Genomic DNA, 23,840 nt, shown 5'->3' with positions numbered 1-23,840 from the left:
ATTTTTTTTTTTGTCAAACTTTTTAAAATTGTGCTCTCTAGTTCTTGATTCATTTACGAGTGAGAACAGTTTCTCCCTACCTGCTCTGTCCAGGTCCCTCCTGATTTTTGAAATCAGGATTTCGATCAAATTTTGATTTCTGTCAAATTTCCTCTACAACTTTTAAGAATAAATTGGTCAGGTGATTCGGGATGTCGTCCTTGAACTAACAGAATGCTGTCTTTTCCTGTCTACCCGGAAGGGCAGGAGGAAACTCAATTACTCACTCTCCTCATCTGAAAGTTGGCGCTACTGATGGTGCCCCATTCCCTCAGAGCCACACTGGGAGTGTCAGCCAAAACTTTGTGCTCCTGTCTTTACAGGGGTCTTGAGCCCTCAGCCATTGGGCGTAGAGTCAAGACTGCTATCTACTTCACAGGTGCTGACACTTGTAGACATCTCTTTTGTCATCTGCTGATTTACAACAGAAGCACAGAAATATGAACAAAAGCAGTGGACCATTCAGCCCTTTTGAACCTGTTCCACCATTATTATGGCTGAGGTTGCAAGTCAATTCCCCATTCCCATTTTGTGCCCATACCCTTTGATTCCTCTAAACCCTAAGAACTAGATCCAGCTCTTTCTTGAAAACGTTCACTGTTTTAGCCTCAATCTGTGGCAGAGAATTCCACACGTTCACCACTGTCTGGGTGAAGACATTTCTCCTCCTCCTCAGTCTATAATCACTGATTTGATACAGTACAGCAGGAGGCTATTAGGCCCATTATGCCTGCATCAGCTCCATTATATATTCCAGCTCTATTCCCTACAACCAATTTCTTGAGTTTTCCCCATATCCCTGTACACCATTTCGATCCAAAAAAACCATCCAATGCCCTTTTGAATGCCTCAATCGAACCTGCCTCCACTGTATTTCCAGGCAGCATATTCCACACACAACTATTTGCTGAATGTCATGGCAGCTTAGAGATGTGCAGTGTGGAAATAGACCCTTTGGTCTAATTCGTCCATACATTTAGCCCATATCCCTCTAAACTCTTCCTATTCGTATATCCAACCCAGATGCCTGTTAAAGGTTATAATTGTACCAGCCTCCTCCACTTCCTCTGGCAGCTCATTCCATATGCAGTACACTCTGTGTGAAAATGTTGCCCCTTAGGTCCCTTTTATATCTTTCCCCTCTCACCCTAAACCTATGCCCTCTAGTTCTGGACTTCCCCACCCCTGGGAAAAAACCTTGTATATTTACCCTATCCGTGCCCCTCACGGTTTTATAAACCTCTATAAGGTCACCCCTCAGCCTTCAAAACGCCAGGTAAAATAGCCCTAGCCTATTCAGCCTCTCTCTATAGCTCAAATGCTCCAACTCTGGCAACTGTGAATTTTTTTTTTCTCTCATTCCAATGGTCTACCCTGTATCCTTGTCGAGAACCAGGGGTTACAGTCCTTTCCTGGTCATTGGGAATGCCCTTCCTTCATCTATCTTGTCTATTCCTGTTAGAGTTTTATAGCTTAATATGAGATGTCCCCCCAACCTTCATCATTCTTAACTCAAGTGAACATAATCTTAATTGATCCAGGCTCTCCGTACGTCAGTCCTGCCTTCCCAGGAATCAGTCTGGTAAACCTTTGTTGGACTTAGTCCATAGTCAGAACATCCTTCCTCTGATAATGAGACCCAAACTGTACACTACTCTGGGTGTAGTCACATCAAGGCCCTGTACAATCACAGCTACACACAGCAACAGATACTTCTGATGTGTGGAATGTCAGCTTGTTTCTTAACTGGTTTTGGACATAGGTTTGCAAATAACTGGAAAGTATTTCTTAAATGAATGAATTGGTACTTCTGACGACTTTTGTCAAGATTACACATGGGACAAAAAGTAAAGATCTGGAATCCTTGGCTGTCTATATAGAAGTGTAGGGGTGGATATTCTGGAATGGAAGTGAAGGTGTTGTATATTCATTGCTGCCTCCACCCCAGTTGATGCATTAGTCAAGCAGCTCTCTGCCTTCACTTCAAAGAATAGGGCTACACTGCAGCTAGAAGTCACTGGTGGTGGTTTTCAGATCTGAGATGGGATCTCCTATCCATGCTGGGGGTCTGCAGTAGTCTCAGCAGTGCCAGGAGTCAGCTTATCCACGTATGGTGTGCATATTCATTTCTTCCTGGGACTCATTACAGGGAGTCCCAAGAAGATATGAATATGGACACCATACGTGGATAAGTATGGGGAGTTTGGTCATCAGATGGATCGTGACTTTGTTGAACTGGGGCTGAGGAGGTACAAAGGTAGCTTGGGGTGCCCCCCTGATGGGCTAAAGGAATACTCTGCTCCTTCTTGCCTTTTACCCTAGGTAGTCAACTTGGTAGGACAGTCTCCTGTATCATCAGGGGTCATTAATTAATGAATGGCCATTAGTTGGCCAGATCATAGAATCGCTACACTCTGCACCAACCCTCCGAAGAGCAACCCACCCAGAACCAGTCCCTTCCCTATTCCTGTAACCTCACATTTATCGCAGCTAATCCAACTAATCTACAAATCCCTGGACTCTACGGACAATTTAGCATGGCCAGTCTACCTAACCCCCACATCCTTGCATTGTGGGAGGAAACCAGAGCACTTGGCGGAAGACCATGCAGACATTGGGAGAATGTGCAAACTCCACACGGTTACCCAAGGATAGAATCAAACTCAGGTCCCTGGTAATATGAGGCAGCAGTGCTAACCACTGAGTCACTGTGCCGCTCCTGATGAGGGCCTCAATGGGCTTCAACTGTGGGCAGACTGCCTGAATACCTTATCAGCCTGTCATATTATTGGAGTTAGCGCGTAGGTGGGTGCAAACCATTGTTCCTCCTGTTCTTATCTGTCATCCAGGGCTCCCTGATTGGACCAGATTAACAGCCACAATCAGGGAACTCGTATTGCATGAATTACCCTGACTCACCTCATTATAATTGCTGTAGGGGACATAGTTGGCAGTTGGGGTGGGGAAAGATGTGGGGGTTGGAAAATGTCACTGGACTAGTAATCAGGAGACCAGGGCTAATGCTCTGGTGGTATGGGTTCAAATTCAACTACAGCTTGTGGAATTTGAATCTGATTTTAGCTTTCCATTCCAGATGTATTAACTAACAGTGACCGTGACCACCATTGTTGAATTTTTTTTTATTAGAAAAACCTGATTCCCCTTCAGGAAAGGAAATCTGCCATCTACATGTGACTCCAGACCCATTGAAATGTGATTCTTCACTTTCTCTGTGAAGTGACTGAGTAGGTAATTAGGGCTGGGCCACAAATACTACTCTTCCATAGAAAATGGAGGTATCCAAAGTTGAAAGTAAGGGGGGTGATGGTGTGAGGCAGTTTTCATTAAAAGGGGGTTTTGCTGAGGGTGTGGATTGTTGGTAATACACAAAAAATTCAGGAAGGTGCCTGGGACCCTTGCTTTTACCCAGTAAGTCGTCATAATTCAGAATGCACTGCCTGAATAAGGTGGTGGAGGAGAAAACACACTTTTTTTGCATTTATGTAGCACCTTTCATGACACCTGATGCCTTGAAATGCTTTACAGGCAATGAAAATATTTTGAAGTGTGCTAACCATTGGCAGCCAGTTTGCATACAGTGAGCTCCCACCAGTAGCAATGCAATCAATTGTCTGATTTTGTGGTGTTGACTTGGAGGTGAATATTGACTGCGAATGTACTATCCTTGCTCTTCAGGACAGTAGTCACAAACTCTTGAACATTGGCGTTGTGCACAGGGCCTGGGTTTAGCGTCTCCTTCAAAAGGCAGCATCTCTGACACTGTGGCACTCCTTCTGTACTGCACTGGGAGCGTCAGACTTGGAGTTTTATGCTGCATTCCTGGTCTGGGACTTCACAGCATGATGCTACCACTTGGGTTCCAGCTGGTGGCTTAAGTAGATTTAATGGTAACTTTCCAATGCAATGGGATCAGTCCTTAAAAGATGCAATAAAATTCAAGATAGTGTCCCTGTTTCTTACCCAGGAGGCCTGGATTCAGGACCAACCTGCTCCAGAGCAGTGTTTTCTTTTTTATTCACTGATGGGACATGGGTGTGGCTGGCTGAGCCAGCATTTATTTACTTCCTTAGTTGCCCTTGAGAAAGTGGTGGTAAACTGCCTTCCTGCCACTGCAGTCCTGTGGCGTGTAGGTAGACCCACAATATTGTTAGGGAGGGAATTCCAGGATTTGGACGCTGCGACACTGGCAATATATTTCTAAGTCAGGATAGTGAATGGCTTGGAGAGGAACTTGCAGGGATGGTGTTCCCATGTATCTGCTGTCATTGTCCTTCTAGATAGAAGTGGTCCTGGGTTTAGAAGGTGCTGTCAAAGGATACCTGGTGAATTTCTATGGTACATCTAGTAGATAGTACACACTGCTGCTACTGAACATTGGTGGTGGAGGAGTGAATGTGGATGTAGTGCCATTCAACCGGGCTGCTTTGTCATGGATAGTGTCAAGCGTTTTAAGTGTTATTGGAGCTGACCCCATCCAAACAAGTAGTGAGTATTCTTTCTCACTCCTGACTTGTGCCTTGTAGATAGTGGACAGGCTTTAGGAGTCAGGAGGTGAGTTACTCATCACAATATTCCTAGCCTCTGACTTGCTGTTGTAGCCATATTTTTATACAGTGACTCCAGTTGAGTTTCTAGTCAATGGTAACCCAGGGGATATCGATAGTGGGGGGACTTGGCATCTGGTAGTAGCATCTGTAAACAAATGAATTTAAAAATATCTAAAATTCAAGGTTGTGGGGAAAAGAGCAAGGTAAATTGGGGCTAATGAGTAGGTCATGACATGGGTACGATGGAATGAACAGCTTCCTTTTGTCGACACAGTCCTACCATGGTGGAAAATAACTTGTATGTTTAGGAACTGTGCTCTGTTTCTTTCTGTCCATCCAGGATGGTGTACACTGGCCTTATGCCAGTCCAGTAATGATTAGCCTGCAGCACTTTGTTCTTTTGCTTCAGAATCTAAATGACTGCAATATTCCAGGGCCCCAGTCTTGTTTTATTTGCATTCATTACGCTAATTAAAAGGCCAAATGGTTTTTATTTTTGGGCCTATTAGATTGGTAACACTCTCTTGGATTCTGGCCAATTTGCTTGTTTTACAAAGGATTGCAGTTTCTGCTAGTTTTTTTTTTATTTCTTTGTAACTTCCATCGATGCTGTTGTCTGGGTCCAAAGTCAGGGGGAAGACCCTTTACTTTCACCACCCCACACAGCAGAGGGAGTGAGCTACATGAAAAGAATGGATTCTGATTGTACCTTTGCAGCTTCTGTTGCTAATTCTGTAGTGCTACAGACACCTTGTCATGAACTTGACCTCAGCACCCCCAAGCTGCCACATAACTAACAGCCGGAGCATCCTTGGCTTGTGATACCAAGAGGCATGGTGTTGTGCCTTGTGAATGTTAACCTTACCCTCACTGAGTGACTGCAGTCTGACCCCAAGAGGGCCTCCAAGCCCTTTGATTTACCATGTTGTACAAGAGGAGGTGGTGATATGGTGCTAATACCACTTGACCTGTCATTCATAATACCCAGTTAATATTCTGGGGAAATATGAAACAAAAACCAAAATTGCTGGAGAAACTCTGCCAATCTAACAGCATCTGTGGAGAGAGAAACAGCTAATGTTTCGAGTACAGTGACCCTTCATCAGAACCTAGTCTTCTGAGGGAAAGTTGGGGGGGGGGGGTAGGGGAGAGAGTGGGATTTGAATCCTATCCCAACATTGGTGAAATTTGTATTTATCAGAGACAAATGGAATTAAAAGCTGATCGAAAGACAACAATGTTAATCATTGTAAAAATCCACCGAATTCACTAATATAATTTTTAGGGAAGGAAATCTGCTATCCTTACTGACCATGGGTCTGGGGTTATGTAGCCCAGACAGCAAGTTTTCTTCTGAGAAATGACAATAGTGGGTTTTTATGATAATTGACAGCGGTTACACAGCCGCTCTTTAGCTTTTAATTCCAGATTTCATCAAATTCATATCTGCTGCACCTGCCACAGTGGGATTCCAACCTAATGATCTGGCCTACACGTGATTCCAGACCAACAGAAATGTGGTTTATTCTTAATTGCCCTCTGGAATTGGTTCCCAAGGCTATTAGTTAAAGGACAGTGGGTTTGGGCAGCCAGTGTCAGCCTTGCCAATGACATGAACATCCCATAAAATAATGAAAAAGCTGCAGTTGTTCAGGACATTGAATGGAAGGGACCTGGAGCCAAATGCACAGTCAGGGTCTTCATATTTGAGGCAGTACACTTGCCTTTAAGACAGGTCAGCAAGGTTCATTTTAGTTGGTTCCTATGATGAGTGGTTGAGTTAATTGGGCAAACAATGTCTGGAGTTCAGAAGAATAAGAGACGATCTCATTGAAACGTACAAGATTCTGAAAGAGCTAGTTAGGATAGATCCAAAGTGTTTTTCATAATCCCCTGGCTGGAGACTCTTTGGAGGCACAGCCCCAGTATAAGGGGTGATGGCTTGGGACCAAGGAGAGGAGATAAGTGTTTAAAGAAAATGTAGTTTGGGCGCACTTGAGTTGGACAATAGTTGGACTTGAGAAGAAAGCCTGTCATTGCCTCGGGAACAAGTTATATAAATGTCACTTTGTCTCTGTCTAAATTTTGAGAACTAATGAAGTTAATTATTTTTCTTAAATTCACTCATGGGACATGGGCATCATGAGCTGGAACAGCATTTATTGCCCATCCCTATTTGCCCTTTGGAAGATGGTAGTGAGCGGTCTTCTTGAATTGCTGCCAACCATGTGCTGTTTGGAGAACCCATAATGCCTTGAAGGGAATTTCAGGATTTTGACCCAGCGACTGAAGGAATGGTGATTATATTTCCAATCAGGATAGTGAGTGGCTTGGAGGGGAACTTAGAAATGGTGGCGTTCTCAATGTATTTAGGCTTTCAACGTCACTTGCCTGCCCTCCTTGCTCCCTTCCTTCCTGAAGGACAAAGCAATGTGCCCATCCCAATGTATTTGCTGCCTTTGTTCTTCTAGACAGAAGTGACTTTGGAATGTGCTGTCTGAGGACATTCGGTGAGTTTCTGCAGTGCATTTGTAGACAGTAGCACCAGTGTGTATTTAAGGTCAGTTGTGGAGGGAGTCAATATTTGTGAATGTGGTGTTAGTCAAACAGGCTGGTTTTGTTCTTGATGGTGTCAACCTTTGAGTGTTGTTGGAGCTGCACTCATCCAGGCAAGTAGTGGACAGGTTTGGGGAGGGGGAGTTAGAAGGTAAGTTATTGTTGCAGTATTCGTATCCTCTGACCTGCTGTTGTAGCCACTGTATTTGTGATGAGTCCAATTGAGTTTCTGATCAATGGTAAGCCCCCGTGACATTTATAGTATCAAGGGGTGGTAATTAAATTGTCTGTTATTGGAGATGGTCATGGTCTGGCATTTGTGTGGCACAAATGTTACTTGCCGCTTGTTAGCCCAAGCCTGCGTATTGTCCAGATCTTACTGCATTTGGACTGTGACTGTTTCAGTATCTGAGGAGTCATAAATGGTGCTGAACATTGTAGAATCATCAGTGAACATCCCCACATCTGACCTTACGATGGAGGAGTGGTCGTTAATCAAGCAGTTGGTTGGACCTGGGGCACTACACTGAGAAATTCTTGCAGACATGTCCTTGAGTTGAGATGACTTACCTCCCAAAAATCTCAACCATCTTCCTCTGTGTAGGTATGACTCCAACCAGCAGAGAATTTGCCCTCCGACATGCATTGATTCCAGTTTTGCTAGGGCTCTTTGATGCCACACTCAATCAAATGCAAGCTTGATGTCAATGGCTGTCAATCACACCTCATCTCTGGAATTCAGCTCTTCTGTCCATGTTTGAGCCAAGTCTGTAATAAGATCAGGCATTGAGTGACCCTGGCAGAACCAAACTGGGTGTTGTTGAGCAAGTTATTGCTGAGCAGTGACAAGTTCATTTGCCAGATGGTGTCTTCTTGTGAAAGAAGCGTGGAGATAGTTGGAACAGGAGAAGGCCATTCAGCCCTTCGAACCTACCCTGTCGTTGTGTGATCATGGCTGATCATCCAATGCAGTACCTTGTTCCTGCTTTCTCCCCATACCTTTTCTGATCTCTTTAGCCCTAAGAACTATTTCCAACTCCTGCTGGAAAAGGAACTCTTGTTGACAGATGCAAATCTGTAATCCCAACAGTTTCACTAGAATTCTGTCCTTTTTAATCAAGATTAGAGTGGTGCTGGAAAAGCACAGCAGGTCAGGCAGCATCAGAGGAACAGGAAAATTGACGCTTCGGGCAAAAGCCCTTCATCAGAAATGAGGCTGGGAGCCTCGGGGGTGGAGAGATAAATGGGAGGGGCTGGGGAGAAGGTAGCTGAGAGTGCAAGAGGTGGATGGAGGTGGGGGAAAGGTGATAGGTCGGAGAGGAGAGTGGAGCTGATAGGTCGGAAGGAAGATTGACAAGTGAGTCAGCCATGAGGATGGTGCTGAGCTGGAAGGTTGGAACTGGAGTAAGGTGGGGGGAGGGAAAATGAGGAAACTGGTGAAGTCCTTTTTAAGTCCAATTCTCAGTGTGGGGATTCCAGTATAACAATTTGAATTGTAGGGGCATCACTGTTAATTTCAGTCTAATTTGGGTTTATTTTTTGCTTTCGTGTCAATTTCTATTTTGACAGTGTACAGTTGCTCTCCCTTGTTCCCCTCTTTTCGCCCTCCTCATTTTTCCTCCCAGTTTGCAAGAAACGTAAGATAGAGGAGTGGCTGTTGGCCATTGGTCTGTTAAGCCTATGCGTCCCTATAATACGATCATGGGTGATCTTGGGTTTGCCTGTCCCATTCCCTCTGTTCCTCCCTCCCTGAAGGATAAAGCAATGTGCCTATCCCAACTCTTCAATATATCCAACAACAGAATCTTCACAATGTTTTGAGGTGGAGAATTCCAAAGATTTTCAGCCCTCTACATAAACTTTGCACACCTCTGTCCCCCTACTCGCTTCTCTTCCGCCCCTCCAGAAGCAATTTAACAAGAACCAGTGAGTGGTCTGTTCAATTTATGAATTGTCCAGTTTGCCGGGGGAAGTTCCTGGGGGGGATAAAAGAGCCTAGGAGGAAGGGAGCTTCTTGATGCTCTATTAATTTGAAGCCTTCTCACACTTTTTCCAGATCTCGTTGGATGAAGGCCCTGAATAGTAACTGGTGTCACTGTGTGGGAAGTCTCCCACACAAGCAGCAGCTGGTGTGTGACATGCAGAGATGTGAGCTGAGAGAGAGAGAGAGAGAGGCTCGCCTCTGTGACAGAGTGGGCATCATAGGGTTTGGCGGGAGAAATCTGGCAGTTGGTGGCGGGGGGGCTGGTGTTGGAAATACTGCCAAATGAGAAACATTTTTGTACAGGGTGATCAGGCAGGTGCAAGGTCTGGGGAACGTGTGGGTGCTGAACAGGGTGGCAGGTGGGTGCACGGATGCAGTATCAGGGTTAGAATCTAGATTGTATTGGGATACTGCTGGTGAGAGGATTCAGGTGGGAGAAATGGTGGCAGTCAGATGTCTGGGCAATATGGGGTTCAGGCAGGTCTTTAGGAATGTGGAGAGTGTTGGTGTTTTTGGTGGGTGGGGTGGGAGAGCAGCATGGGGGTATAGTTCAAAGTTTGTGCGAAGATTTGTAACTCGGGTGCTCGTTGTTGTGGTTCTGTTCGCCGAGCTGGAAGTTTTTGTTGCAAACGTTTCGTCCCCTGGCTAGGCGACATCATCAGTGCTTGGGAGCCTCCTGGCTTCGCAGGAGGCTCCCAAGCACTGATGATGTCGCCTAGCCAGGGGACGAAACGTTTGCAACAAAAACTTCCAGCTCGGCGAACAGAACCACAACAATGGGGGTATAGTGCTGGCTGGTCAGTTGTCGCAGGGGCAGCAGGTTATAAATGTCAGAGTTTTAGTTACTTGGTGTCAGAGCAGGTTTTAAAGCCTCTGACATTTTCTGGGAAATTATTCAGCTCTGTAAGCCAGAACCCTTCAACTTTAACTCCGAGTTGTTGACTGATTGCCCCTTGAACTGAGTGTCTTCCTGGGGCCATTTCAAAGGGCAGTGAAGAGGCACCATCCCTGTAGGTCTGAAGTTATGTGTAGATTAGAGTGGCATCAGTGAGCCAGATGGGTTTGATTTACGACAATCACTGACTGTAGTTGTGGTCACTACAACTCAATCTGTCTTTTAATTCAATACTCTTTTAAAGTCAAAATTACACCAAATGCAGTGTCCTTGGAGCTTGTTTCTCTAGATTACTAATCCAGTGACACTACAATGATGCTACTGTCTCTCCAATTTAGGTTAATTCCAGGTGGGAAGGTTCTCCTGTGAAGAGGGTTTGAATAGAATGAGCACATGTTTTTGGAGTTTAGAAGAGGGGACATGGTCTCATTACAACACCCAAAGCTTAATGATGGCTTGAAAAGCTGCTGTTGAGAGTCCAGAGCTATTGAATCATTGTCTCGGGATAAGGGGTTGGCCATTTTCACTCAGGGTAATGACCTGTGGAATTTGCTACCACCGAAGACCATGGAGGCCAAGTCACTGAATATTTTCAAGAAAGAAATAGATACACTTCAGTAAGGCATTTGATAAGGTTCCCCGAGGTAGGCTAACGGAGAAAGTGAAGTCGCATGGGGTCCAGGGTGTACTAGCTAGATGGATAGAGAACTGGCTGGGCAGCAAAAGACAGAGAGTTAAAGGAAGTTTCTCAAAATGGAAAACTGTGACCAGTGGTGTTCTACAGGGATCCGTGTTGAGGCCACTGTTGTTTGTGATTATTATAAATGATTTGGAGGAAGGTATAAGTGGCCTAATTAGCAAGTTTGCAGATGACACCAAGATTGGTGGATTAGCAGACAGTGAATGGAACTGTCAGAGAATGCAGCAGAATATAGATAGTTAGATTGGAGAGTGGGCAGAGAAATGGCAGATGGAGTTCAATCTGGGCAAATGCGAAGTAACGCATTTTGGAAGATCCAATTCAAGAGCGAACTATACGGTAAATGGAAAAGCTCTGGGGAAATTTGATGTACAGAGAGATCTGGGTGTTCAGGTCCATTGTGTCCTGAAGGTGGCAACACAGGTTGATAGAGTGGTCAAGAAGGCATATGGCATACTTTCCTTCATCAAATGGCTAACTGAGTACAAGAGTTGGCAGGTCATGTTACAATGTATAGGTTCAGCCACATTTGGAATACTGCGTACAGTTCAGCTTGCCACATTACCAAAAGGATGTGGATGCTTTGGAGAGGTTGCAGAGGAGGTTCACCAGGGTGTTACCTGGTATGGAGGGCGCTAGCAATGAAGAGAGATTGAGTATATTTGGATTATATTCATTAGAATGACAGAGTCTGAGGGAGGACCTGATTGAGGGCCACAAAATCATGAGACGTATAGACAGGGTGGATAGCAAGATGCTTTTACCCAAAGTGGGGGTTCTCAGTTACTAGGGATCATGAATTCCTGGTGAGAAGGGAAAGGTTTAAGGGAGATATGTGTGGGAATTCTTTATGCAGAGGGTGCCTGGAACACAGTGTCAGCAGAGGTGGTAGCGGCGGGCACAATAGTGTCATTTAAGATGTATCTAGACAGGTACATGAATGGGCAGGGAGCTGAGAGTTACAGATCCTTAGAAAATTGGTGGCAGGTTTAGATAAAGGATCTGGATCAGTGCAGGCTTGGAGGCTGAAGGGCATGTTCCTGTGCTGTAATTTTCTTTGTTCTTTGGATTTTAAAGTCATCAAGGAAATGGGGAGAAAACAAGAATATAGCATTGAGGTAGAATTATAGAGATATAAATCAGGCAAACAGACACTTCGGTCCAACTTGTCCATGCTGACCATGGTCTAGTCATTGACTCTCTTTCAACGGGAAACAGTTTCTCACCATCTTAAACCTTTTAAATGTTGTAAGTGTACCAGGCTCCACCACTTCCTTGGGCAGTTCATTCCATACACGCACCACTCTCTTCATGAAAAAGTTGCCCCAAGGTCCCTTTTATATCTTTCCCCTATCACTTAAACTAGAGGACGCAGGTTTTTGACTCCTCTACCCTGGGGAAAAGACCTTCACTCTTCACCATATCCATGCTCCTCAGGATTTTCTAAACTTCTCAAAGGTGCCTCCTTGCCCTGCAACACTCCAGGGAAAATAACTCCAGCCTATTAAGCCTCTCCCTATGGCTCAAATCTTGGCAACATCCTTGTAAATCTTTTCTAAGCCCTTTCCAACTTTCACAACTTCTTTCCCATAGCAGGGAGACTAGAATTGAATGTATTGCAGGTAGTTCTCATTTAAAGCATATTTCGGCAGCAAGATTTAGCTATAACATCACTGACAAATTAAGGAATAGTATTTTTGCGATTCCAATGGTGATTATTTCGCAGGCTTTGTTCTGTGCATGTGCCAATGTCAGCACAGAAATCTCCACACCATTCTGCATTTGTGCCGATGTCATCTGCCATCAGAGCATGTGAGAGTTACAGGCCTGTACACTGAGCAGCTTCATCTCCAACGTTAAATGAATGAATGTTCATTGCTCTCCCTCTGAGCCAAGAATATTCTTGTATAATTCCTGTATACGTCCTGTATAATTCCTGCAGGACTGCATTACTCTCACACATACCATTTGCCTTTCTAATTTATTCTTGTACCTGCCTATCATACAACCTAAACAAACCTCCAAGACAATCAGAAGACGATCAGTCACACCCATCCACTTCTGCAACCACAACTGAACCTGAAGGTGGTGATGATGACGACCCTCTGTCCATGCATTAGCAATATTTTTTCAATGTAATGTGTTAAATTTACTTTTGTTTCATTAATAAATATAGTTTAAACCTTCATTGAGGCCGTGCTGTACTTTGTGTTAGGCTTTTGGGTGAGTTTTGAGTGATTTGAGTCTTTTGTTTTGTTGGTCTGCCCCTAGCCCCACTTTTCCCATAGGCCCCATTATTTCTATTAAGTAATTTTCTATTGAGTGAAGAATGCAACTACTGCATTATAGGAGAGGGCATGTAGTCATGGCCGAGAGGTTAAGGCAATGGAATAGAAATCCATTGGGTTTCTGTGCGCCAGTTCAAATCCTGCCACCGGTATTCCAAAAGTGGCCTGACCTAACATCTGCAACATCACCTTCCAGCTTCTCTACTAAATGCTTTGACCAGTAAAGGCAAGCATACCAAATGCCTTCGTCACTGATCTGTCTACCTGGGATTCCACTTCCAAGGAGCTATGAATCTGTACCCCAAGGCCTCCTTTGTTCAGCAGGTCTCCCCAGGACCTTACCATTAAGAGTAGAAGTCCTGCCCTGATTTGCCGTACCAAAATGCAGCACCTCACATTCACCTTGGTCTGCCACTCCTTGGTCCATTCATCCATCTTGGATCAATCATGATCATATTGAATGGTGGAGTAGACTTGAAGGTCTGAATGGTCTACATCTGTTCTTGACTGGTATATTAACAATGTCATCCTGTTGTCTTCAAGGTTCAAAAATTGAGTTGTAATGTTAGAAAATGGCAGATTTGCACCTGAGAGGCTGAATAGCCTCCTATAATTCCTGTTTTAGTCTGTGTGTGTGTGTGTGTGTGTGTGTCCTTTGTATTCTCGACTTGAACCAATGTTTCGGCTCCCTTGTGGGCACTCTGTTTTCTACACTGACAGGATATGGACCACATTTTGCAGTTTGAGACTGAGTCTCAGCCCCAGGAGCCCATGACTAAATATCGCTGCAGTCTGAGAAGCCATATAGGATTGTAATAACATTCAGACTTCGAAAGCTCAGAATCCTGCTTTGTGTTTAGTTCAATACAGAACATGTCTTGTTCTGACTTGGAAAGAAAAAACATCATAGCTGTACCTTGATTTAGACTCCTACATATGCAATCAAATGCAGAACAAAAAACAGGCCCCTGTCCCACACAAACTCAGAAATCTTGCTTGGAATCTCAGTGCTGTGCCTTACCTCTGTGTCTCTGTTATCTGTTGCACCCGATGTGGTCTCGTCTACATCAGAGACAGGACGCCAACTTGCGGATTGTTTCAGAGAACATCTCTGGGACACCCGCACCAGCCAATCCCACCACCTTGTGGCTGAACACTTCAACTCCCCCTCCCACTCCGCCAAGAACATGCAGGTCTTGGGCTGCCTGCATCGCCAAACCCTTACCACCCAATGCCTGGAGGAAGAATGCCTCATATTCTGCCTTGGGACACTGCAACCACAAGGGATTAATGTGGATTTCACCAGTTTCCTCATTTCTCTTTCTCCCCCCCCCCCCCCCCCCCCCCCCCACATTATCCCAGTCCCAGGCCTCCAACTCGGCACCGCCTTCTTGACCTGTGCATTGCCTTTCCCATCTATCTGCTCCACCCTCCTGTCTGACCTATCACCTTCTCCCCCACCTTCATCTGCTCATCACTATCTCAGCTACCTTACACCACCCCCCCCCCCTCCCCAATCCTACCCTCCATCCCATTTATCTCTCAGCTCCTCCGACCCACAAGCCTCATTCACGATGAAGGGCTTTTGCCCAAAACGTCGATTCTCCTGCTCCTCGGATGCTGCCTGACCTGCTGTGTCTTTCCAGTGCCACACTCTGTCTCACGTAGGTTTGAGTAAGCTGTAGCTTCAATTCCTGGTCACGAGAATTGGTAACCTCTTCTCTGATTTGTCAAATAACCAAGCCTAGATTTTTTTTTCAGCTTCTGTCGACAGACCCCCCCCCCCCCCCCCCCCCCCCAGGGTTTTAACAAAAGACTTCTGGCTTGGAACTTTTAAACTCCTGACATTAAGGTTATCTATTTTAAACTATTCTAAATGACTACATTCTTTTTCAGGAGCAGCTGCTTTATAAATCCAGTTCCAGCTAAGAACTCTGCAGAACTGTGTGAACTGAAACTAAGATAACTTTGTTTTCCTTTGTGTGTATTTTTATGAATCAAAAGAAGAAAAAGTATCAGCACATGACCTTTCCAAACTGGAGCCTGATGCATAGCTGCTCACTTTGCTTATAAAGTTCTCCCAGTGTAAATGAAAACCCATTACTCGCCAAAAAGTATTTCTCTCATCCTTTTTTAAATACATCACCATGACTACAGAACTACATACAAGTTAATCACTAAACCCATTCAGCAACACTGAAAATCCATATGCCCCTTGTTCAAATTCAAAACTCTAAACTCAAAAATAAATGTTAGTAAAATATATATGCACCTCACTCCTTGCATAACAAGAGAGACTACAGAAACTGGGTTTGTCCTCTTCAGCATAAAGAACATTAAGGAGAGAATTAGTTGAGATGTTCAAAGCTAAAGGAGTTTTTGATCAAGTAAATGGTGAGAAACTGTTTCCAGTTGAAGGAGAGTCAACGGCAAGAGCAGAGTAGGCAAACTGGCAAAACAACCAGATGAGATTTTATTTGAAAGAAATGATCTGGAATATACCACTTGCAAAAGGGCAGTGAAAGCAGAGCACTTGTCAAAGGGAATTGGATAAATGCGTGAAGGGGCATATGGGGAAAGGTGGAGACTGTGGGATGACTCAAACAAAATGCCAGCAGAGGCACAATGCGCTGAATGACCACCTTTTGTGCTGTGTATGCTGTCATTCCTTAAGTTCTCTCCAGCTTTCTCCCCCTCCCGTCATGAGCTAGCATTCTAATAATGACACTCATTTTCTCTAACTTTTCAGCAGTGAGAATTGTAACCTGTATCACTCTTATGGCACAGTGGCTAGTGTCTGTGTCTCTGACCCAGAAGCACCATGATCGAGTCTCAATCCAGAACTTAATGGAGGGAGGGACGTTGAGAAAGAAGCCAAGCAGATTGATCATTGACTTGTGGATCCTCCCAACATCCACCAAGGGCAGTGGTAAGACCAGGAGAGATTCCCGGTTGGTGATGGGATGGAGAGACCATTGGAGCCTACATCCCATAGCTCCAGATTGGCAACATAAAAATTAAAAAGAGCATCTGGCCACAGCAACTCTTGACTCCCTGAGTGAACTGTAACACAATGCCACCCAAACTGTGAGGCGTCTTGTTTTCAAAGTAATCTCCTTACTTTCATGCAGGAATTTGCAGTACTGACAAAAGAGCTGAATCTGTGCCGGGAGCAGTTGCTGGAGCGGGAGGAAGAGATCGCAGAGTTGAAAGCAGAGAGGAACAACACACGGGTGAGTAGAAGCTGCAGTGAGCTATCAATATTATGAGTTCAGACTTCTACTGTTTACCACCCCTTCCCCTGTGTCCGAGTCCTTCCAGCCTTTAGGCACCTCATCCCAAGTGTTCCTCAGTGCTTCCACCCTTTCATGCCTTTCTACCTCATGAGAACTATGAAGGAGCAAAATGGGAATTCTTTGAAGAAGTGAATTGTGGTAAGCCAATAAAAATGGATCCTTGAGTCATATGTAGGCCAGACCGGGTAAGGACGGGAAGTTTGCTTCCCTAAAGGACATTGGTGAGTTTTCATGAAAATCACTGCTAGCTGCCATGGACTCTCATCCTGAAAAGAACTTTTAATTCCAGATTTTATTAATTTGATTTCAATTCCATCAACTGCAGTGGTGGGATTTGAACCAATGTCCCTATAGTGTTTAAATTGTTTTTGAAATGAGTAACCACTACTCATAAAAACACGCAGGTGTTTAATTGAGTATTTACAAGCTTAGCCCATTACGATTAATGCACAATATCAAGGGTAAAGGGTGGGGATAAGGAGAGCAGGAATTGACTAAATCGAAATGAAGTTGGAGGGAGAGGTAAAGAACTGTATTGCCTGAGGCGCCCGTTGGGCAATAGGTATTGAGAATATTGATGGACACGGACTCTCAGGCATGAACATAGTCCCCTAGGTGTGAGTGAGGACTGCAGATGCTGGGGATCAGAGCTTAAAAATGTATTGCTGGAAAAGCGCAGCAGGTCAGGCAGCATCAAAGGAGAAGGAGAATCGACGTTTTGGGCATGAGCCCTTCTTCAGGATTCTCCTTCTCCTTTGATGCTGCCTGACCTGCTGCGTTTTTCCAGCAACACATTTTTAACCCCTAGGTGTGAGTCTGGATTGGATTATTAATTCATTGATTGCCGTCGTGATGATGGTCTAATGATCAATTACTCATAAGGAATTGATTAACTCCATGGGTTCCTGTATTTAAAGCAGTTAAACATATTATAAATTATGAAATAAACATTACAACAAACTGTCTGATTTCTGTGCGTGCAGCTTGCAGACTAACTGCTAGGCAGAGTCACAGCATTGTATATACACTACATACATTACTACACTACATACAGCACATAGCATGAGGGTAAATTCATTCAAAACACTGTACATATACAACAATCATCACTACACTACTAGCAGAACCTGGAATGCGATTAAAACAGAACCTGGACACTTTTATTTTTGGAGTAAGTTCTAATTTGGAGGCTTTTAGTATGGCGAGAGGGGCCTGAATTTGTCAGTACCCATCCCAGAGCTACCAGATGCCATTTTTAGTGGCAAGGGAAGCACCAGAGTATGGCTAGAAATCAAACTCAGCAGGGTCATTTGAAATTAATGCCAAGTTCAGACAATCCCCAGTTTGCTGTTCTAAGGACCTTAACCCACAGAGCAGATGTACAATTTTATGAGGGAGAGTAAATACACTTAAGTGGCACACAAGTTATGTTTAAGTGTCATAATCAGAAATTATTTACATCCTTGGACATTTAAAAATGGCAGGAGGAGAAGTTGCTGTTTTCAGTTACAGTGAGAAGCTGCGATTTTCAGGTATAAAGGCTTCATGCTTTTATTGACAGGCCATCTGGTGTAGCATGGAGAAAGCCATTAGCCGTTTATTCCTGCAGTTTTAGTATGATTCATTGTTAACATGTCCAAAGGGCTTTTATCACAGCAGATCCCATTATGAATGCGTAGCTGAGTTTCAGAAGCTACAAAACCTATCCATATCACCATAAGACCAAGTTCATGTTTTGGTTGACAGGGGCAATTAAAGGATTAGCTGGCTTTGTTGTGGTTAGCGAGTAAAGGCTTGTTTATCTTTATTACAAATTGAAGGATTCAAATTTTTGAATGGATTTCATTTATAAGAGCTTCTTTTCTATATCATGTGAGTGACAGCTTTCTTTCAACTCCATATGGTCCCTATAGTTGATACATAATGAGTGGTGCTGCAGATGACATTGGGTTTGCCATGCAAGCACATTGAATGTGAGGTATGGAAAGTTTGCAATGTTATGAGGGTGGCAAGGGTGCATGCGGTATGGAGGGGCATGGGAGTGTAATGAGCTATGAGGGGACATGAAGGAACAGACTATGAGGGTATATGGGGTGATGTGGGCAATGAGAGGACATGAGGGTGGGCAATGTGGGAACATGGGGTTACATGGAGGTAATGTGAGGGTTTTGAAGGGTATAGATGTGGCATCAGGGTGTCATTTTGTATGAGGGGAAATGGGGGCAGTATCAATATGAGGGGACATGGAGGTGTCATGGGACTGTTAGGGAGCATGAGGGTAACATGGTGGTAGGTAATGAGTGGATGTGGGGGGACAGGAGCTTTGGTGTGAGGCCCAGAATGTCTAACAGCTCTCTACTGACTGTGCAGAAATCTGAGATCTGAGGTGGGCTTTCTAATCAGACTGTTTGGGATTTTCCTGCCTCCATGACCACTTCAGGTGTGACGTGGAGATGCCGATGTTGAACTGGGTAGACAAAGTCAGAAGTCACATTACACCAGGATATAATCCAACTGGTTTATTTGAAATCACAAGCTTTTGGAGCACTGCACCTTTGGCAGGTGAAGTCCCCATTTCACCTGATGAAGGAGCAGTGTTCTGAAAGCTTGTGATTTTAAATAAACCTGTTGGATGATAACCTGGTGCCATGTGACTTCTGACTTTGTCCACCTCCAACGGCACTGAGGCTCTCTCAATCCTATCACTGTCTTCTCCCTCCACTAAAGCCTCCCCCCCACCCCAGTGTAAATCATGAGGGGAGACCTCATTTCCATGGACATCTGTCTGCCTGTTTGGGAAAGTCCCTGACTTAAACTTCCCACCTCAGAGAGTGGAAAATGCAACTTGACCTCAATGCCCTTTATCCAAACGCTGAGGGAGATTATGCCTTGTGACAAATACAGAGAAATGCAAGTCTGGGTTGAGGGTCTAAGGGGAAGGGTGGGAAGGTAGGAGAAGGATGAAAAAGGAATAGGTCATTGTGGAAGATAAATGGGCAGCATGATGGTCCAGGAAACAACCAGAGCATGCATTGACAGAATCACCAGCTGGGTTGGGAAATGTGTGCTGTGCTGATGTTCTAAAGATGAACTGTTTGCTCAGGCCGGAAGGCTGTGAAGTGCCTATATAAATGCAAATTGTTGTCCTCTACAGCTGCTGTTGGAACATTTGGAGTGCCTGGTGTCACGCCATGAGCGTTCTCTCAGGATGACGGTGGTGAAGCGTCAAGCACAGTCTCCTGCTGGCGTCTCTAGTGAGGTTGAGGTGCTCAAAGCCTTGAAGTCGCTCTTTGAACACCACAAAGCTTTAGATGAAAAGGTGCCGTCTCTCATTGTTTCCCACATCTCATTGTGTCGGGGACCTTGCATGGCACTGAACAGTGGGCCAGTTTTGTGAATGCATTTGGTGGAGGTTGTCATTGAATATTACAGCACAGAAGGAGACCATTCAGCCCATCATGCATGTGCTGGCACTTTTAAATGGATATCCGATTTGGTCTGCTTAAGAGAAGGGATTCTTCTCTTCGTTCCTTTTTCAGGAACATGGAACAGTGGGCTCAGCTGCGATTTTAATGAATGGCAGAGCAAGTTCGGGATGAGTGGGTTGCTTCTGATTTGTATGCTTGTTGTTTGTATCCTTTGTTTCCTGATCATCCTGCCAGTAGAAACATTTACTGTTGCCTCCTTGATCAAAGCTTTTCATAATTTGAACCCATTTTTATTAAGTCTCTGCCTATTAGCTCTGAGGAGAACGATCCTGATCACTGCTATCTCTCCATTCCCATCCTCTGGCATCGTTCTATTAAATCTGTGCCCTTTCCAAGGCCTAACCATTCTTTCCAAAGCTCAGCGCTCCAGAATTGAATGCAGTGCCCTAGCTGAGGCCTAACCTATGTTTTCATACATATTTAGAGAAACCTCCTTGTTCTTGTTATTCAGTTACCATTTCTTATCAAAGGTTGTGCAGATTATTTGGCTGGAAAACCATGTGACTCTCGGCCCAAGCTAATCCTCTTTGTGTGGCAGGTAAGGGAGAGGCTGCGAGTGGCTTTGGAGAGAGTCTCGATACTGGAAGAAGAGCTGGAAACGACAGCCCAGGATGTGAGTGCATGTATTTGCTAATTGGGAGTTTGTTGCGGGAGGAATTGCTGCCCAGAGCTGGGATGGGCCTATTCCCATTTCCTTGGCAATTGTCCAGATTGGGGCTTTTGGGAAGGCTTCTCAAGTTCTGTCTCAACTGCAGATTTTCACAAGAAAAGATGGCACACTGAGGCACCTTTCCCAAGGAACAGTCACAGAAAAATAATTAATCAGTTAAAATTTGGGATAATTCCATATCATGGGCTGATACACAGCAAGTAACATTGGCACCATACAAGGGCCAGGCAATGACCATTACGAACAAGAGAGAATCTAAATGTCTCCCCTTGATATTTAGTGACATATTCATAGTTAAATACCTCACCATCAACTCCTGGGGGGTGTTTACCATTGACCACAAACTGAACTGGACAAGCTAGTGGCTACAAGAGCAGATCAGCAACTTGGAATGCTGAGTCAAGTAACTCACGTCCTGATTCCCCAAAGCCTGTCCACCATCTGCAAGGCAAAAGTCAGGAGTGTGATCAAATACTCTCCACTTGCCTGGTTGGGTGCAGCTCCGACAACATTCAAGAAGCTTGACACCATCCAGGACAAAGCAGCCACTTGATAGCCGCCCCATCCACAACCTTCAGCATTCACCCTTTTCACGACAGTTGCTCAATAGCAGCAGTGTATACCATCTGTAAGACACACTGCAGAAATTCACTAAAGCTTCTTAGACAGCATTCTCCAGAACCACAACCTATGCCACTCAGAAGGAGAAGGGTAGCAGATGCATAAGGACACCACTGCAAGGTTCCCCTCTAAGCCATATGCTACCCTGACTTGGAACTATATCACTGTTCCTTCAGTGCCATTGGGTCAATTGAAGCATAGGAGCTGGTGTAGGCCCTTCTGTCCTTTGAGCCTGCTCCACCATTCAGTTTGATCATGGCTGATTGTCCAACACAGTCTCTATTCCCACCTTCTCTACTCCCCTCACTTTAGCCATAAGATCTACATTAAATTAATTGAAAACAATCAATATTTTAGCCTCAACGGATTTCTGTAGCAGAGCATTCCAGAGGCTCAGCGCTCTCTGGGTGAAAAGATTTCTCCTCATCTCAGTCCTAAACTGCTTATCCCATATCCTTAAGCTGTGACCTTTGGTTCTGAAATTCCTGGTCATCTGGAATATCCTTCCTGCATTACCCTCTCTAGTCCTGTTCGAATCATGTAGGTTTCTATGAGATCCCCCCTCATTCTTTTAAACTTTGGTGAATGTCCTAATCGATTCAGTCTCTCTTCATATGTCAATCCTGCCATCACAGGAAGCAGTTTAGTAAACCTTCCTCCCAAACAGAATTGTGGGCATCCCTATACCCCAAAGATTGCTGTGGCTTGGGAAGGCAGCTCACAGCCACTTTCTTGAGGGCAATTCGGGGTCGGCAATAATTGTTGGCCCAGCCAATGCTGCTTACATCCCACTATAGCATTTTATTTAAAAAAATTAGCAAGTGATCTGAATCCCAGAAAATAATTATGTTGTTGTGGCATAAATTGTCCCGATTACCCATCCAATGTTTTAGATAAACTTGCCATAGTCCCAGAGGGCCGTAGGAGTGCTCTGTAATTAGACAGAAAGAGAGATGACTGTGAGTGAGGTTAGATGTTGCTCAACCTGCCTGGGGATGTTATTCTGCACCTCTGGAGCATGTGGGCCTTGAAGCCTGGCCTCCTTACTCAGGGCACAGGGTACCACTGTAACACAAGAGCCCTTATTCTGGTGGAGAGTTTAAACTGTGAGTCACCCTGCCTCAGGCAAGTTAACCATTTGTAGTGATGTTAGCCAATACAAGAATTGAATCTATATTGTTGACTCACTTCACATCACAAACCAAGCGTCCAGCCAACTGAGCTAACCGATCTCTCCTCTCATGATTCTGTTTTAATGATCCCTGAGCAGTACCTTCAGAGGGACCAGTGCCACAGTGATGGCTGGCAATTGTTGGCTTTGATGCTTGGGATTGTGTCAGTGCCAACTCTGGATCTGTCTGAGGCACCACACACACTTGTGGTCATGGCCTGGGGGTGGGAGGGGGGAGGAGGAGGTGGTGTTGGAGCGGTCACGATTGTGTGAGGGGGGGAGGGGAATGCCTGCGGCTGATTAACCCTGTTCCCACTGACCTGTCCGCAGAGGCTGACCAACGGCACAGCGTTGGCTGGTGATGGTGACTCCGAGCTGATTGAGCGGCAGAGCACCGAACTGCTCCAGATGAAGGAGCGCCTGGCCGTGCTTTGCCGAAAGGTCGCTGAGGTCGAGGAGGAGCTGAGCACAGCGCGGAAGGACCTCATCAAATCTGAGGAGGTGAACGCCAAGCTTCAGCGAGATTTGAAAGAGGTACCTATGGGAGCGGGCACAGCCTGAGACACTGTGGGTGGAACTGAATCGCCTATAGGGCCATTGGCAACTTTCTGACCTTGAGTGCAGTGAGCAGTGCCAATGATAACAGCACATCGCAGAGGGTGGGGGATGTGGGCAGCTTTGATACAAAAGGATGACATCTTAATCCATCAGGTTAAATAAGGTGCTACCTCTTAGTGAGGTGAACATTTTGGCCACGGGTTCTCATGACAATCACTCCAGCAGCAACTAAGAATGAATGAATTAATTAACAACTGAGTAAGGAATGTTAATACCTTTGTAGGGAAGCTCCATTGTTCACTGTTTTAATGGAAACAATTAAGATGTTATAACAAGTGCCTCCAAACATTGTACAAAGGAACGTCATGTGAACTAAATATTGGCTCAGTAACATCAACATTGGTTCAATGGCTATTGATTGTACTAGGGTTTCGATGCAGTTACCTCTCTATTTACTGACTGACTGCAAACAGAACTGGGAGGTCTTCTCTTATTTCTTAAAGTGGATGAAAGGTTTCTTTATTCTTTCAAGGGGTGCTGGCAAGTTGCTGCCCATCCCAAATGCCCCTTGAACTGGGTGGCTTTCTCTGTCATTTCAGAGGGCAATGCAGGGTCAACCCCATCGCTATGGGTCTGGAGTCACATGGAGGCCAGACTGGGTAAGGACGGCACATTTCCTACCTATAGTTCTTAGTGGACCAAGAGGATTTTTGCAACAACTGGCAGTAGTTGTCATGCTGACTCCAAAGAAATATTCCAAATGTTATGAATTAAATTTAAATTCCCCCAGTTGCCCTGGTGGGATTTAAACCTGTGTTCCTAGAGCATTAGCCTGAACCTCCATAGTCATATTCAAGTAACATTACGGAGTGGGAGGAAAAGAGAGTGAGGGGAGGGGAGAGGGAAGGAGAAGGGGAAGGTGGGGGAGGAGGGTTGGTGGGGGAATGAGAGAGGAAAGGAGTGTGGTGGCGGAGAGGGTTTGTGGGGTGTAGCCGAATGGCATCTG

At 44.9% G+C, this 23,840-nt stretch overlaps 1 protein-coding gene across 6 annotated transcripts in view; it reads left to right on the top strand.

Annotated features, from left to right (window-relative positions):
• LOC122542170 (liprin-alpha-3) overlaps positions 1 to 23,840 on the top strand; it is a 143,136-nt gene that overhangs the window by 38,435 nt on the left and 80,861 nt on the right. For 5 of the 6 annotated variants that reach the window (XM_087978251.1, XM_087978253.1, XM_087978252.1 and 2 more), the window contains 4 exons: positions 16,162 to 16,263; positions 19,481 to 19,645; positions 20,353 to 20,427; positions 22,607 to 22,810. In XM_087978251.1, coding sequence (XP_087834377.1) covers positions 16,162 to 16,263; positions 19,481 to 19,645; positions 20,353 to 20,427; positions 22,607 to 22,810 — 546 coding nt within the window. Of the gene's footprint in view, positions 1 to 16,161; positions 16,264 to 19,480; positions 19,646 to 19,906; positions 19,959 to 20,293; positions 20,428 to 22,606; positions 22,811 to 23,840 lie in introns of those variants that run through there. The other variant, XM_087978254.1, reaches the window with a different exon arrangement.

This window comes from Chiloscyllium plagiosum, unplaced genomic scaffold (assembly GCF_037043375.1).
Source record: "Chiloscyllium plagiosum isolate Xiang-an unplaced genomic scaffold, Cpla_swu_hap1 HiC_scaffold_33, whole genome shotgun sequence".
NCBI lineage: Eukaryota > Metazoa > Chordata > Chondrichthyes > Orectolobiformes > Hemiscylliidae > Chiloscyllium > Chiloscyllium plagiosum.
Note: the sequence above shows the minus strand (reverse complement) of the source record. Positions and strands in the feature narration are given on the sequence as shown.